General features: G+C 48.1%; 4 protein-coding genes across 4 annotated transcripts; 3 read left to right on the forward strand and 1 right to left on the reverse strand.

Annotated features, from left to right (window-relative positions):
- Nucleotides 1–36: 36 nt before the first annotated feature.
- LOC120955270 (uncharacterized) lies at nt 37–4,654 on the reverse strand. The gene is made up of 4 exons (XM_040375985.2): nt 4,173–4,654; nt 1,499–4,032; nt 1,124–1,437; nt 37–394 (listed from the first exon to the last, which is right to left on the reverse strand). The coding sequence occupies exons 1-4, from the start codon at nt 4,251–4,253 to the stop codon at nt 207–209; spliced, it is 3,117 nt and encodes a 1,038-aa protein (XP_040231919.2). The 5' UTR covers nt 4,254–4,654; the 3' UTR covers nt 37–206.
- A 239-nt stretch (nt 4,655–4,893) lies between these two features.
- Nucleotides 4,894–7,132, forward strand: LOC120959814 (uncharacterized). Its single transcript, XM_040383469.2, has 2 exons — nt 4,894–5,413; nt 5,486–7,132. The coding sequence occupies exons 1-2, from the start codon at nt 5,366–5,368 to the stop codon at nt 6,896–6,898; spliced, it is 1,461 nt and encodes a 486-aa protein (XP_040239403.2). The 5' UTR covers nt 4,894–5,365; the 3' UTR covers nt 6,899–7,132.
- A 2,229-nt stretch (nt 7,133–9,361) lies between these two features.
- Nucleotides 9,362–11,540, forward strand: LOC120958542 (uncharacterized). The gene is made up of 2 exons (XM_040381420.2): nt 9,362–9,774; nt 9,840–11,540. Exons 1-2 carry the CDS (start codon nt 9,727–9,729, stop codon nt 11,262–11,264), a joined length of 1,473 nt encoding a protein of 490 aa, XP_040237354.2. The 5' UTR covers nt 9,362–9,726; the 3' UTR covers nt 11,265–11,540.
- Nucleotides 11,541–11,993: 453 nt separating this feature from the next.
- Nucleotides 11,994–13,284, forward strand: LOC120958543 (PHD finger protein 7-like). Its single transcript, XM_040381421.2, has 2 exons — nt 11,994–12,369; nt 12,444–13,284. The coding sequence occupies exons 1-2, from the start codon at nt 12,178–12,180 to the stop codon at nt 13,182–13,184; spliced, it is 933 nt and encodes a 310-aa protein (XP_040237355.2). The 5' UTR covers nt 11,994–12,177; the 3' UTR covers nt 13,185–13,284.
- The last annotated feature ends 1,631 nt before the right edge of the window (nt 13,285–14,915 follow it).

Below are 14,915 nucleotides of genomic sequence, written 5' to 3' on the forward strand. Positions count from 1 at the left end.
AACAAATAAACGGAGCGAAAGAAGAAAGAAGCGGAATAAATCCGTAATCCCAACTCAAAGTGTGTATTAAAATCGAATCGGAGACGATACGGCAACTCAAACCGGCATATAAGCAGTCGTTTACAATTAGAAACTCACACACACGTACAAACGTCCTACATCCTAGTGCCATCATTCTGGGCGAGAGGGGGTCCTCCACCTCTGCTTCACGGCAGCTGCGAGTGGCGCGGCGGTGTGCGCCAGATTGCGCTCGAGTTACGCTTCAGCTTTTGCGCATCGATCGAGGGGAACAGTAGGCGCAGATCGGGCGTCATCGGCTGCACGGAGAATAGTCGATCGATCACGCTCGACTGTAGCTGGGCCTGCAGTTGCAGCTGCTTGCGGAAGTCTGCGGCTGCAATGAAAATACGCACACACAACAAAAGAGAATTGTAGTCTTACCATTATCGAAACGAGTAGTGATGGGAAAAATGAAGTTTTAGTCGGAATCGATTCCGGCTAGCTCCGAAGTCTTCCGGAATCGATTTCGGATATTAGGTGCGGAATCAGTTTCCAGAATCGGAATCGGTTCTAGAAACGGCTCCGAAATAGGAATCGGCTCCGGAATTGAAATCGACTCCGGCATTGGTTCAGGAATCGGCTCCGGAATTGGTTCCGGAATCGGCTCCGGAATCGGTTCCGGAATTGGCTCCGGTATCGGTTCCGGAATCGGACTCTTCTCCGAAATTGGAATCGGCTCCGGAATCGGCTCCGGAATCGGTTCCGGAATCGGTTCCGGAATCGGTTCCGAAATCGGCTCCGAAATCGGAATCGTTTCCGGAACCGGACTCGTCTCCGAAATTGGAAACGTCTCCGGGATTGGTTCGGGAATCGGAATCGGTTCCGGAATCGAAATCGGCTCGAGAATCGAAATCGGCTCTGGAATCGAAATTGGCTCAGTTTCGGCATTTCCGACTCCGAAATCGGAATCTACTCCAGCATCGAAATCAACTCCGGAATTGATTCCGAAAACGGAGTCCGAATCGTGTAGGTCCGATTCCGAGCTCCAACCACTAGAAACGAAATGGAAAGAGGGGAGGGGAAGGAGGGGAGACGGGGAGTTGCTTTCGAAATAGGTACTTACTCTTCTGGCACCATTCTGGCAGTGGTGGTCGCTGCTTCTTGCGCGGTGCGCTCGTATCCTCCGACACCTCCTCGTCGGTCGAGTCGTCCGTGTCGATCATCTCGAACGTGAACAGCTTCTTGCTGGCGGCGGAGGAGCCGGCCGCCCCACCCGCCAGCTTCTTTTTCGCGGCCAGCTGTTGCTGGTGGTGCTGCTTCTCAAGCTGTTGCTGCTGCTGGCGCAGCTTCTGCTGGTAGAGCTGCTTGTGCAGCTTTGTTTCGTGCGCATCCTTCGTTTGATTTTGCTTCAGCGTGTCCAGTAGCTCTCGATTGATTCTAAAATTAATGATACCAATTAGAATTGAAAAAACCGATAGAAAAAAAAAACTTTGCTTACCGTTCCTGGTCGGCCAGCTGTTTGGCCAGCTCGTCCCGCTTCTGGTCGGCGAGCGTTTTCTGCTCCTCCGCCTGGCGCCGCTTCTCGAACTCCTCCAGCTTGCGGGCCTTCTTCTGCGCATCGAGGCGCAGCTTCTCCTGCTTCTCCTGCACCAGCTTCCGGTACTTTTCCTCCTTCTCGCGCACCAGCCGCTCGGCGTGTTCGCGCTTTTCGCGCTCCATCGCTTCCCGCTGGGCCGCCGCCAGCCGCTGCTTTTCCTCGCGCTTTTTCTTCTTCTCGTCCAGCAGCGAGGAGGTGGAAGAGGCGGCCGATAACGTTCCACCGCTGCCGCCACCACCGCCGGCACGGTCCCAGCTTGAGTCGCGCGAGTGGCTTTGTGCGCCGCCGCCGCCGCCGCTCGTTGTACCGTGATGGAGCGCCCTGCTCTGCATCTGGCCAATCTTGGACGCGGAGGCCGCTTTCGGCATGGGCGGCTGGGCGGCACAGTTTGGCGTGTAGACGGACGAGGAGGAGGAGGAGGAGGAGGTGTACGGTTTCGCGTGTGCCGACCGGGTAATGCCGTGCGGTTCCGTCGTGCCGAGCGTCGGTGTGCTCACCGTTTTCATGAGCCGCCCGATCTGGGCCTGCGGCGTGCCGATCTTGGATGCAGCGGGCCCACCCGTTGCCGTCGCACACTTCTCGAACGCCTCGATGCGGCTCTTGATTGGGCTCATCACGCACGGGTTGAACAGTTCCTTGTTTTTCTTCGCGTCGGCCACCGCACTGGCGGACTTTTTCAGCGCAGCCGCACCTCTTTGTGGCTTCGGTCCAGGCACTGGGGGAGGGTCAGTAGCAGCGACCCTTGTACGGGGGGTGGTCGTTTTTGATTTTGGCTGCTCCGGCGCAGGCTGTATGGGCGAGTTTTCCACCACCGAGTCGTCCTCGGTCATGATGCTGGCGTTTGCGAGCGGAACATGCTGCTGCTGCTGCGGCCCGGCACCACCCGACGAGCCACCGCTCTTCTCGATCACGTACGTATCGTCCGGATGGCGCTCCGATCCGGCCATCGGTGGTGTGCCGCCGGCAGCGGGAATATTGAACGTTTCATTGCAAATCGGCGCACCGCGTGCATTTTCCATCGGCGAGTTGACCGTAAACGTGCCGTCATGTATCGACGGCGGCATAGTGAACGTGCCGTCGGATGGAATCGGCTGACCTGCTGCAGTACCAGTCGTGTACGTTCCATTCATATCGGACGGGCCGACGTGCGCTTGTTGGGGCAGCTCGTGCGACGGGATTTTCTGCAGCGCAATTTTTAGCGGCCGCATCTGGCTCTGCAGCTGCGCCGTGTTGGTGGTGGTTTCCACCTCCATTGGCTCCTGCTGCTCCTGTGCATCCTCGTAGTTGGATTTATCGGACGTCCGGTCGGCCGGTGCTGGCTGCTGCTGTACGATCGAGAGCTTTTCCGCCTTGATGCGCATCGGTTCGATCAGTACGCCCACGTCCATCAGCACCGCGGGTGGCGTCGTAGGGTTGGAGGGCGCCTCCGCAGCCACCGGTTCTTCCACCTGTTTGCCCGTCTGTTTGGTTTTCGTCCGCGTAGGACGTCCCACCCGATTTTTGGCGGTAGTGCTGCTGCTGTTGCTCGCGCTACTCCTAACACTGCTGGCCGTACTGTTCATGGTGGAATCGGCCGACGACACGGCCGAGCTGGACGCCGTGTCGCTGGTGTCCTTGGCACCCTTCTCACCCACGGGCGGTTTTTTCTTCGTGCGTACCTTCGGTGCGGGAAGCTTCGGTGGCGGCATAATGCTCGGCGGTGGCATCTCCTCGTCCGACACAATCTCCACCTTCGGTATGACCGGGGGCACGACCAGCAGTGACATGTCGCGCTCGCTTTTGCCGGCCTGCTTCGTCGGTTCCTTCTGCGATGCTTCGTTTGCGCTGGAGAAGCCTTCGTCGTTTGTCCGCTTCTCGGCAGCGGCAGCTGCCGGGCTAATGATTCGGTTCGCCCGGTTCGCATCGTTTTCCGTCTCCATCTCGACGTACGTTCGCTCGAGCGTGGTTTTCTCCATCGCCACCAGCGCCTCCTTTCCGCCCCGCACCAGCGTACTGTTAGCGACGGACGAGTTGCGCTCCAGCTTGATCGTCACCGCCGTGCCGCCATCGTTGCGCAGCTTGCTGCCTATTGCCGGTTCCTTCAGCTTTTCCTGCGCCTTCAGCCGTGCCGTTCGTGACGGCCGGACGGACGATTCGTTCGCCTGGCTGGTGGTGGTGTCCATCGGTTGCGGTGCCTGCTTTTCACCCGCACCCTTGCCGCCACTCACATCGAGCATGCGGGCGGAGGACGATTTTCCAGTGCCGCCTGTGGTCGAACGATCGTTCGTCGATGTTCTTGCTTCTGACTGTTCTTCCTCCTCCCCGGCGGACTTACCGCTCGCTTCTTCTTCCTTTTCCGATAGGGATGCCTGCCGCTTGGGGCGCTTCTTGTTCTGCACCGGTGTGCCCCGCTCCTTTGCCAGCGAGACGCACTCGCTCAACTTCTTCTCGAGCTCCTGTTCCAAAAAAAGGAAAACAAACAGGTAATGTGAGAAATCGTTACCCTTCCGCTTCCGGTTATGGCTGTAGGATCTTCTGCCCGAGCCCGACAGCGCATGCTACAACTCTGTGCGTCTCCCTGCTGCCTGTTGCTTACCACGAACTCAGCATCCATAGCCCGTTCGTAATCGAGTGCCTCCCCGATGAAGGAGTTGAACATTTCCAACAGCTCATCCATGTTGCTGGAGATTGGAGAGCAGTTTGCCTTTAAAACTGTGCTCCAAATCTGCTTTTCTAATTCGCTCAGTCCACTATACAGATGAATAAACACGGACACAATACACCACAGGCAAAAAGATGCTACTCCATAGAAAGTGTAGACAACACCCTTTCAATACATTTCGCGAACCGTGCACACTTTGGCTCACAACAGTTGCGGTTGCTTATTTCCTCGCGTTTTTTTTTCTATCGAGTTTTGCAGCACTATTTTTACAATTCTGCAGCCAATTTACCGCAAATAAACCGACGACACTAGCACACACCAAACACAGCAGCACATAAACCCGCTCAAATCGACGGCGTAACTTCAAAAACTTGAATGAACCGTTTCGGCACCAACACCATGACAGCAGCTGCACAAAAGGCCGTTTGGAAATTTTGAACCAACGGAACTTTTGCTGACAGCTGGCAAGGTACATACAGGTGCGGTAGGAGAATTGCTGCTTATTCGATGCAAACGATTTTATTATTTGAAATATTGATTTTTGATTTAATGTAAATTTAAGCAAAAAACTATAAGGTCAATATAATTATTCCGCAAAAAAGTGCTAATGTTGCATAAAAATGTTTGCTGTAAAAGATAAGGCCTTTTCAACAATTTCAAGTAATGAAGAGTATGGCATATCCGTGTCAACACTTTGACAGCTATATGAAGTAAGGATAAACAATCGTAGAAGCACTTCAAAAGGCGTACCGTACCATTTGGCGCAAACTAAACGCTAGAAAAGAATATTCAAAGTTATCTTGCAAAGCACAGAGTACACAACGTAACACTGCTTCTAGACGACCCAAAAAATCTTCCGCGACAATTTTTTGCGACACATTCTATCTGTCAAACCGTCCTTGTTTTAGCACGAATGTATGGCTTACTTCGATCGTAATGTCGCGAAACGCGAGCGTTGCCATTCTGTGAAAATTTCACAAACCCGCGATAATCACGGTTACCTCTGATTTTGTTCTAAAACTGAGATGTTGTTTTAGAACAAAGAGCTCGCAGAAAATTTGTCGAGGTACAAAAGTTGGTCGTCTAGAAGCAGTGTTACACAATCCGCGCTTGAAGGAAAACGTACAATGGAGCAATCGTCATCCGAATGTCCCATTGAAAAGCTTCCACCAGAGGTAAGTGAGCTTGTTCTGGTTGCTAGATCATGTTGCCACGGTCCAACCTAATTCATCCGCTTTGTGTTGTAGATTATGCACAGCATTTTCGAATTTCTTGATCTCGAATCTTTAAAATCGGCCTCACTCACCTGCCAGCGCTGGGAGCGTATTTTCGTTAACTATTGCACTTCACGCTTAACGCTGTGCATTAATGCAGAAGATGGCAAAAATCTGGACAGTACAGAACCACCCACCAAAAGATTGCAACGGGCAACTAAGATGTTACAGCGCACGCAACGCGTCTACCGCAATGTACATCTGAGTCTGATGTATGGTCGGTTTGGTCCCAAGCAGATAAACGGTGTACTTGGAACTATTTTCGCACCGCACCGGCTGCAGCAATTGGTCGTGCTAGATCTAAATTTGACACTGTATTCGGAACATATGGTCAAGGATGTATCGGATGCCATCGCAAAGATGAACCGTCTGCAGGAGCTAAGAGCTATCATTTTCTGCAAGCAGCTCTTTTCTATAGGACGTGACGGTTGTAATTCATATTACAAACTTACAAACCCCTCGCTTCATAAGTTGGCGATCAGGGGTCTTTTGCCCACCGTAATCGATTGTCCCAATATGCGCTCGCTGGAGTTACCCTTATGTCTGTTCGAGAAGAGCATCGCGAACCAAATATACTTTCGGCACAACGAGCGGGAAGAACGGTACTGGCGTGTGGAGCAGGTTGAAAAGCTCGTAATTATGCACTTAATAGCGATGGATAGCATGGACCCGATCGAATTCCTGAGGCAGTTTCTTCAGCAGATGCCGCGCTTAAAAACGTTACATTTGGACACGATTGGGGTTCTGGAAAAAAAGTTGCAGCTTATTAGCGAAACGTGTACCCAGTTGGAGGAACTGGTGCTGACTAGCTTGGATGTGGATGACCCGCACATATTGCGCCACATCTCTAAACTTACTCATCTGCGTAACATTGGAGTCAGGCATCTCTTAGGAAACGATACATGCCCATTGTCGTTCGCCAGTGTTAACCTGCCTAGTTTGGAGAAAATTTTTATTATTTCAAAGTCAATCGACTACCAATCGTTAGCATGCATTCCATCGATCAAATGGTGCAAGATCTCACCGTCCCTAGGACTATCAAGGTCACTTGTCTGTGACGGTTTCGCTGAACATTGGCGACAGCTACGATTCCTTTGGCTCAACTTTGTTTACGTGCAGGATTTTGTGAGTATCTTTCTGGCTGAATTGCCAAAAATGCCTGCCCTGGAAATGCTCGTACTGGAGGACGTATTTAAGCTGCCTGACCTACACACCTTTCTGCCACCCTTACCCCAACTAAAGCGACTAGTAATCTACCATACGAAGAACAATTTGCAGCAGTACAATAACACGGCTGAGCTGGCGAAACTAGTTCCGAACGTAAAACGCATCGAAATGAGTGAAAATAAGTATCGCCATGAGGAAGATTTTGTAGGCAACTTTTAGTAGCTCAGGGCAATCAGTGACAAGATCAGTGCTGCATAAATGGAGAGATAAACACGGTAGAGTATTGCTTGAAGATTTCGTGAATCTGGCTTAATAACTAAAAATGAAAAAAAAATATGGAAAAGGAGATTAACTTAAGCGATACACGGACTGTCGATAATCCATACGGATATAGCGATAGCGATCTGTCGATATATGGAAATAAACTGAATTCTCATGAAGATGTAGTCTATACTTGGGGAATTGTTTCTTCATGATGAAAATTTTGCAAATTTTGCCCTATTGCATATATCTTCAAGATAAATGTACTCCTAACACATATTTCCTAAATTTTTGAACGGCAACTTACAGAAGTATTCAATTTAGCATTTTGATAGTTACTACTGGGTAGATACTCTATCGCAACATGTTATTCTATTTCTTTTCCCTAGCATGAGTGCCTCTCTAATCATAGCCCTAATTGGCTTCTAATTTCCCAAGCAAAAATCAATATTAATGGCCGTGTGGTCAGTCAAGCTAAACGGGTACAAACACCATCGATCAGTACTCAATTATTGCTTGTTCCAGTACTGCCCAAGTGCCACAGATTAAGCTTAAACGACTGGAAAATTGAATATCCATAGAAAAAAAATAAAAGCTCCACAGCTTCATTGGTTTGATCAATAGATGGCGTATTACAACTCATCATTATATTGCTATCCTTTTCTTGCAATGTGTTTCGACAAGTTTCATCTTATAATGACCTATATAGCCTTCTAACTGTCTGAGCAAAAATCTTTAAGAATGGTCGTGTGGTCAGATACGTGGGTATCAACACCAATGACCATTACTCAAATCTCACTTGCTTCAGTGCTGGTGGTTTCCTTTGGAGTTTAGTATTTATCGTCGTTCTAGTTCTAGCGATGCATAACTTCAATGCGAAACCATACAACAGTACAGTACAAAGGAAATGAGAAAGCTCTCCTCCAAGCGATGAAGCTCTACTGGTTTGGGTATCCCACCAACAGATAGCGCCACCAGCTTTTTTGCTATTTTTAGAATGCATGAGTCGTTTGCCGTCTGCTAAACTAAGTCTTTCTACATTCCGTTTAGGTAGAGAGCTTGAGTCGTTTAGAAGCCGTTTAGTGGTCGTTTAGTGGATTTGTGGCACTTGGGTGGTGGCTGAAATTGCAGTCTTTAGTAATCAAACAATCTCATTGCCATAAATATATAGGGTTTTCGAGGATTATATAGACATGTTCAGCGAGTTGTAGATTCGTTCAGGCATATAATAGACTCTTTCAGCGAGATATAGAATTGTTCGGATGTAGATGTAGACATGTTCGGTTATACTGTAGAGCTGTCACTTTCGTACCCCTTGGACTGCAAGTTGGATCATTCTCATCAGAAGGTAAACAAACGGTTTTCGAAAAAATATGCTTTTTTCAACTAATTTATGTATTAAACAGCTTGGAGAATGATTATTAGCTACTTTAAGGACTTTTAAGAATGAAAAATTGAACCCTGCGGCACAGTGTGTAAACAAAACAAATGACAGCTCTACAGAATCGCTGAACATGTCTACACCTACATCCGAACAATTCTATATCTCGCTGAAAGAGTCTATTATATGCCTGAACGAATCTACAACTCGCTGAACATGTCTATATAATGCTCGAAAACCCTGTAAAACCATACAACAGTACAGTGGAAACGTCAAAGCTATCAAAGCGAGGGAGGCTCCACTGGGTTGGTCATCCCACCAACAGATGGAGCCATCGGATTTATGAAATATTTCAAATGCTCCAGTTGTTTACCGTCTGTTACAGGGGATATTTTAAGATTCCTTTAAGGTTGAGAGCAAAGTCTATATAATACAGAGGTCGAGTCGTCCAGAACATTTGATCAAAAAGCGTGGGAAAGTTTTGACAGCTGGATGAAAAAGCTTCAATAGTTTCATCGTAGCATACATTGAGGTTTTAGTTGTTGTGCATGCAGTGGTCTGAAAGCATTTTCGGCCATTTTTACATCGTTTGTTTGTAATATTGTTCTTTAAAAAGTTGACGAATATCAAGAAAAGATAGAATTATAGTGAAATTATCAATTACAACAAGATCAGTGCCCGAAATTACGACGAAATCTTGTGCAGCTCAAGAGGGTCAAAGCTAAGAGGCCAGATTTCTGATTGTGGTCATTTTTAAGTGATGAATTACTGAAAAAACTACTCCATGCCACGTTCATGAGAAATAAATGTATAGTTAAACTAAGTTTTGAGCACAAAATGCACAATTAGCCCTAAAAAGTGTATGGTTGTTTGGAATCGTTTGTGAACGCTTTTTCATCTAACTGTCAAAAATAAGCTTTCAAAATGGTGGACCAAAATCGAGCTATGCATCGACCTCTGTATTATATAGACTTTGGTTGAGAGCTTGAGTCGTTTAGACCTGGTTTGCAATCTGAACCTCATTTAGGAGTCGTTAAGTAGATTTGCGGTGGTTGGGATTTCTGGTTTTTAAACTGTTAGAAATAAAAAAAATCTTTAGAATTTGACAGCTCATGCAGTAAATTGTACTGATTTGACAAATGAACTGCGACAGCCGCGCAACTCGGGAACAGACTGTATAGTTTTGCCCATTAACCCCGGTTTGGACGTTTGGGAATGAACATTCATCAATGCAGCTTTGGGAATCTTGGCATTTTTGACAGCAAGATGAATTCAGGTAAACAATACCATTCGGCGCGAATCGACCGCAAGGAAATATTGGTTCAACGTTAATTGTGTGAAAACAGCGTTCCCTATATAATACGACCCGTGCCGGCTTTTATCCGTGCTTGAAGAATAACGTACAATGGAGTCATCCTCGTCCGAATGCCCTATCGACAGCCTTCCACCCGAGGTAAGAAAGCGTGTGTTCAGATTGTTGAAGCAAACCACAAACTACTCATCCGTTTTGCGTTGTAGATTATGCACATCATTTTCGACTTTCTCGATCTGGAAACATTAAAATCGGCCTCACTCACCTGCCACCGCTGGGAGCGTATTTTCGCCAAATACTGCACTTCTCGCTTCAAGCTGTGCATCGATACAAAAGATCGCCAAAATCCGGACAGCACAGAACCACCCACCAAAAGATTGCAACGGGCAACTAAGATGTTACAGCGCACGCAACGCGTCTACCGCCATGTACATCTGAGTCTGATGTATGGTCGGTTTGGTCCCAAGCATACAAATGGTGTATTTAGCACGATTTTCGCACCGCACTGGCTGCAGCAATTGGTCGTGCTAGATCTAAATTTGGCACTGGATTCGGAACAGATGGTCACGGAAGTATCGGATGCCATCGCAAAGATGAGCTGTCTGCAGGAACTAAGCGCTACGTTTTGCCACAAGCGACCCGACGGAACAATTTTTATAGGAGGTAAATATTTCTGTCAGTTTACGAAACTTACAAACCCCTCGCTTCATAAGTTGAAGGTTAGGTGTCTTTTGCCTGCCTTCATCGATTGTCCCAATATGCGCTCGCTGGACGTCAGCCTGGAGCTGGACAAGAAAAGCATCGCGGACAAAATATATCTTCGGCACAACGAGCAGGAAGGAACTCTGTGGCGTGTGGAGCAGGTCGAGGAGCTCGTGATTGACCGCTTAACATCGAATGATAAACTAGACGTGACAGAATACCTGAGGCAGTTTCTTCAGCATATGCCGCACCTAAAATCGTTACGCTTGGGAGCGTTTGATGTACCGGACAAAATGCTGCAAGTCATTGCCGACTCGTGCCCTCGGTTGGAGGAACTGGCGCTGAAGTACTTGAAAGTGGACGACCCGGACATATTGCGCCACCTCTCTAAACTTACTCATCTGCGTAACTTAGGCGTCTGGTATGCCTTAGGAACTCATGACCATCCACTGTCGTTCGCCGGCGTTAAGCTACCCAGGTTGGAGAAGCTGTATAACAATGAGGCTATATTCGATTTCCAATCGCTAGCGTGCATTCCATCGGTCAAATGGTGCAAGATCTCTCCGAACGTACGAAGAAGACCAAGATCACTCGTCTGCGACGGTTTCGCTGAACATTGGCGACAGCTACGATTCCTTTGGCTCAACTTAGTTTACGTGCAGGATTTGGCGAATATCCTTCTGGCTGAGTTGCCCAAGATGCCTGCCCTGGAAATGCTCGTACTGGAGAACGTATTTAAGCTGCCTGACCTACACACCTTTCTGCCACCCTTACCCCAGCTAAAGCGACTAGTAATCTACCATAAGAAGGAAATTTTGCAGCAGTACAATAACACGGCTGAGTTGGCGAAACTAGTTCCGAACGTAAAACGCATCGAAATGAGTGAAAATAAGTATCGCTTTAAGTACGATTTTGTAGGCATCTTTTAGTAGCCCAGGGCAATTACAAGATCAGTGCAGCTTAAATCGAGAGACAAACACGGTTTAGTGTAGAGTGCGTGAATCTAGAAGGAGGTTGAGGTCTAGATTTTTTTTTTTTAAGTATAATTAAAAATTAATATGAAGGCAAGCCATAGCGCGGAGATATTGCACTATAGAAATACAGAATCTTCAATCTGAACAGCAAAGCGGCTATCATCAAGAAAGAAGCATCAACAGTCATCGGAATAACATCTTTAGGATTAATTAATTTGACATGGTTTCTGCGTTACGAAATGGAATAGGTTACCGAAGCCATGCCGGTGCTGGTACTGTTTTTGGACTCATACTGATCCTGGTACTGATACAGAACCTACGCCGATGCTGGTACCGATCATTTCATTTTATTTGTTCATTTATTTTAATTCAAAATCAGCCTTCATGTGTGATCACTATCCCATACCGTTCCCGAAACTGATACTGGACCCAAAATGGTATCTGAATCCAACACGAGCTCATACCACTTTTGGTGTTCTGATACTGAATCCAATATCGGTACTGGAACTGTTGAAGAATCCGTGCGGATGGAAATACGGCTGCTGATTTAATTCCGTATCTGAAACTGTCCCAGAACCTATATCGAACCTGGAACGAATCATGAACCTTCCTCCAGTCCTGGAACCGATACATCCCCTGTTTCTACCCAGTAACTGATATCGCTGAATTTTAGCTCAATTTCTCTAGTGGTCCGATCATCAAAGTGCCGAAGTCGCAGCGACGTACAGTCGAAATTTGTTGCTTGGGTCGAACTGCATGGCAAGCTTTGTTTTTGTTTACGTTTGCTGCGAGCCCGCCATTTCTCATCAACCTGCGGCCCTGTTTGGGTTGTTGCTTTGGGGAACAAAAGTACTCTTCTCGGTGCCATATGAACGAAACAACTCGATTTAACGTGAGCTATTGCTCCGATCCGCTGTTTAAGCTGCGCGTGCTAAAGCAAGCAACGGTTGAGAAATGTGACATCTGTTTGCTGAACGAAAACAACCCCTTACGCTACGGCGAGTTTGTCGAGAAGGTGTACAAAACGCAGCGAAAGATACGAGCTCACTACTTTTGTTTGGTAAGAAAAAAAGGGTCACACATTCAGCGTAGCATGTTCGTACTCTAAACCTCTTCCCTCCTTGTTTGTACTAGCTCTCCGGCACCAACATTCCCCAGAATGGTTCAACACCGGCCGGCATCGCCGGGTTTAAAATATCGGACGTGCTGAGCAGCTATGCGGAGTATCGCGAAAAGCAATGCTACTACTGCCGGCATCCGTCGGCCCCGGTCGAGTGCGCCCAGGCCGGGTGTGGCCGCCGGTATCACTACATCTGCGGCTACAGCAACTCCTGCGTGACACAGTTTGACGGTGAGTTTCGCTCCTACTGCGACCAACACCTCCCGGAAGGGTGTCGCGTGCCGGTGACGACGAAGGGTCGCCGCTGCTCGATTTGCTTCGAGGATCTGCCCCAGGTAACGGAGCCGGACTACAATCCGCTTTCCATCGTGCGGACGCACTGCGACAGCGAATGTCCGCCCGGGCTGCTGCACCGCGAGTGTGTGCAGCGGTTTGCCTACACGTCCGGGTACAATTTCAAGTGTCCACTGTGCTGGAACAAAGCATTCCGGGTGCATGCGGCCGAGGTCGGCATTTTCATACCGCAGCGCGAGTCGGCCTGGGAGCGTGAGCCGGGTGCGTTTAAGGATCTGCACAAGCGCAAGTGTACGGCCGTTGACTGCAAGGTTGGAAATGGGCGGAATGCGGCGAACCAGCTGGTTGGGTGCAAAGTTTGCGGTGGCCAGCTGATGCACCGGCAGTGCTGCGGGGTGTCGGAAGCGGACGACTATCTTTGCAGTGGGTGCAGGGATGAATCGTTCGTGCGGCTAGTTTAATTAAGGTAACGGATACTGGGGAATCAATCATTGTAGATTTCGGTTTTTTTTAAATGATTTTTAAGTCTACCGTAAAATAAACCTTGTATGGAAAGCTGTACTTTGATGTAGCAAGCGAAAACCGTCCGATGGGCCCAATTTTCAAGTATATCACGATACGGTTGTTCTACTACTCATAAAATGGAAAAATTGCTTCATCTAGATAGGAACGACTGACTAAAAAGGGATTTCTTCGAGGCAATACTAGTGATGGGTATATACCATTTTTTCCGGAGTCGTATCGGTCCGACTCCGGTATCCATCGGTTCAGTCCAGATCAGTCCGGATGGGTATGGAATAGTAATGGATAAAGTTGACAAAAATCAGGAGTCAACTCCGATCCAACTCCAATAATTGCGGAAACTACTCAGGAAGGTCATTGCTCCGCCCAGTATTATCCGGAGTCTTTAGGATTCGGCGGGAGTCGTCCGGAGTAAGCCGGAGTCGGTCATCGAACTACTGGCCTTACAGACTAGAAGTATACAAAGTGTACGTGCAAAGTGAAAGACAAAAAACCACAACGAAATGAAATGCCTGATCAGAAGCACATTACATCAGACGGCTCCAGTTGACTCTAACAGACTCCGCTTCCGGTTGGCGCCGATCGACTCTAGACGAATGACTCCGATTTTGTTGGACTCCACCCGACACCGACTCCTAACGACTCCGGCCGACTCCGGATGGCTCTGAACGACTACGATTCCAAACGATTCCGAACGATTCCGAACGACTCCGGACGACTTCGGACGACACTGGGCGGCTCGAAACGACTCCGAACGGCTCCGACCCAGACGATAGACGTCTCGGGCGTAACTAGTAACAGGTTGGCTGATAAGTCCCCGGTCTAACAAAGAAAAACACTTTTTTTTTGTCAAAATTCGTTTTTATTATTCAACATAGTTCCCTTCAAGAGCGATACAACGATTATAACGACCTTCCAATTTTTTGATACCATTTTGGTAGTACTCCTTCGGTTTTGCCTCAAAATAGGCCTCAGTTTCGGCGACCACCTCTTCATTGCAGCCAAAATTTTTCCCTGCGAGCATTCTTTTGAGGTCTGAGAACAAGAAAAAGTCGCTGGGGGCCAGATCTGGAGAATACGTTGGGTGGGGAAGCAATTCGAAGCCCAATTCATCAATTTTTGCCATCGTTCCCAATGACTTGTGGCACGGTGCGTTGTCTTGGTGGAACAACACTTTTTTCTTCTTCATATGGGGCCGTTTTGCCGCGATTTCGACCTTCAAACGCTCCAATAACGCCATATAATAGTCACTGTTGATGGTTTTTCCCTTCTCAAGATAATCGATAAAAATTATTCCATGCGCATCCCAAAAAACAGAGGCCATTACTTTGCCAGCGGACTTTTGAGTCTTTCCACGCTTCGGAGCCGGTTCACCGGTCGCTGTCCACTGAGCCGACTGTCGATTGGACTCAGGAGTGTAGTGATGGAGCCATGTTTCACCCATTGTCACATATCGACGCAAAAACTCGGGTGTATTACGAGTTAACAGCTGCAAACACCGCTCAGAATCATGAACACGTTGGTGTTTTTGGTCAAATGTGAGCTCGCGCGGCACCCATTTTGCACAGAGCTTCCGCATATCCAAATATTGATGAATGATATGACCAACACGTTCCTTTGATATCTTTAAGGCCTCTGCTATCTCGATCAACTTCATTTTACGGTCATTC

Source organism: Anopheles coluzzii, chromosome 3 (assembly GCF_943734685.1).
Source record: "Anopheles coluzzii chromosome 3, AcolN3, whole genome shotgun sequence".
NCBI classification, from domain to species: domain Eukaryota; kingdom Metazoa; phylum Arthropoda; class Insecta; order Diptera; family Culicidae; genus Anopheles; species Anopheles coluzzii.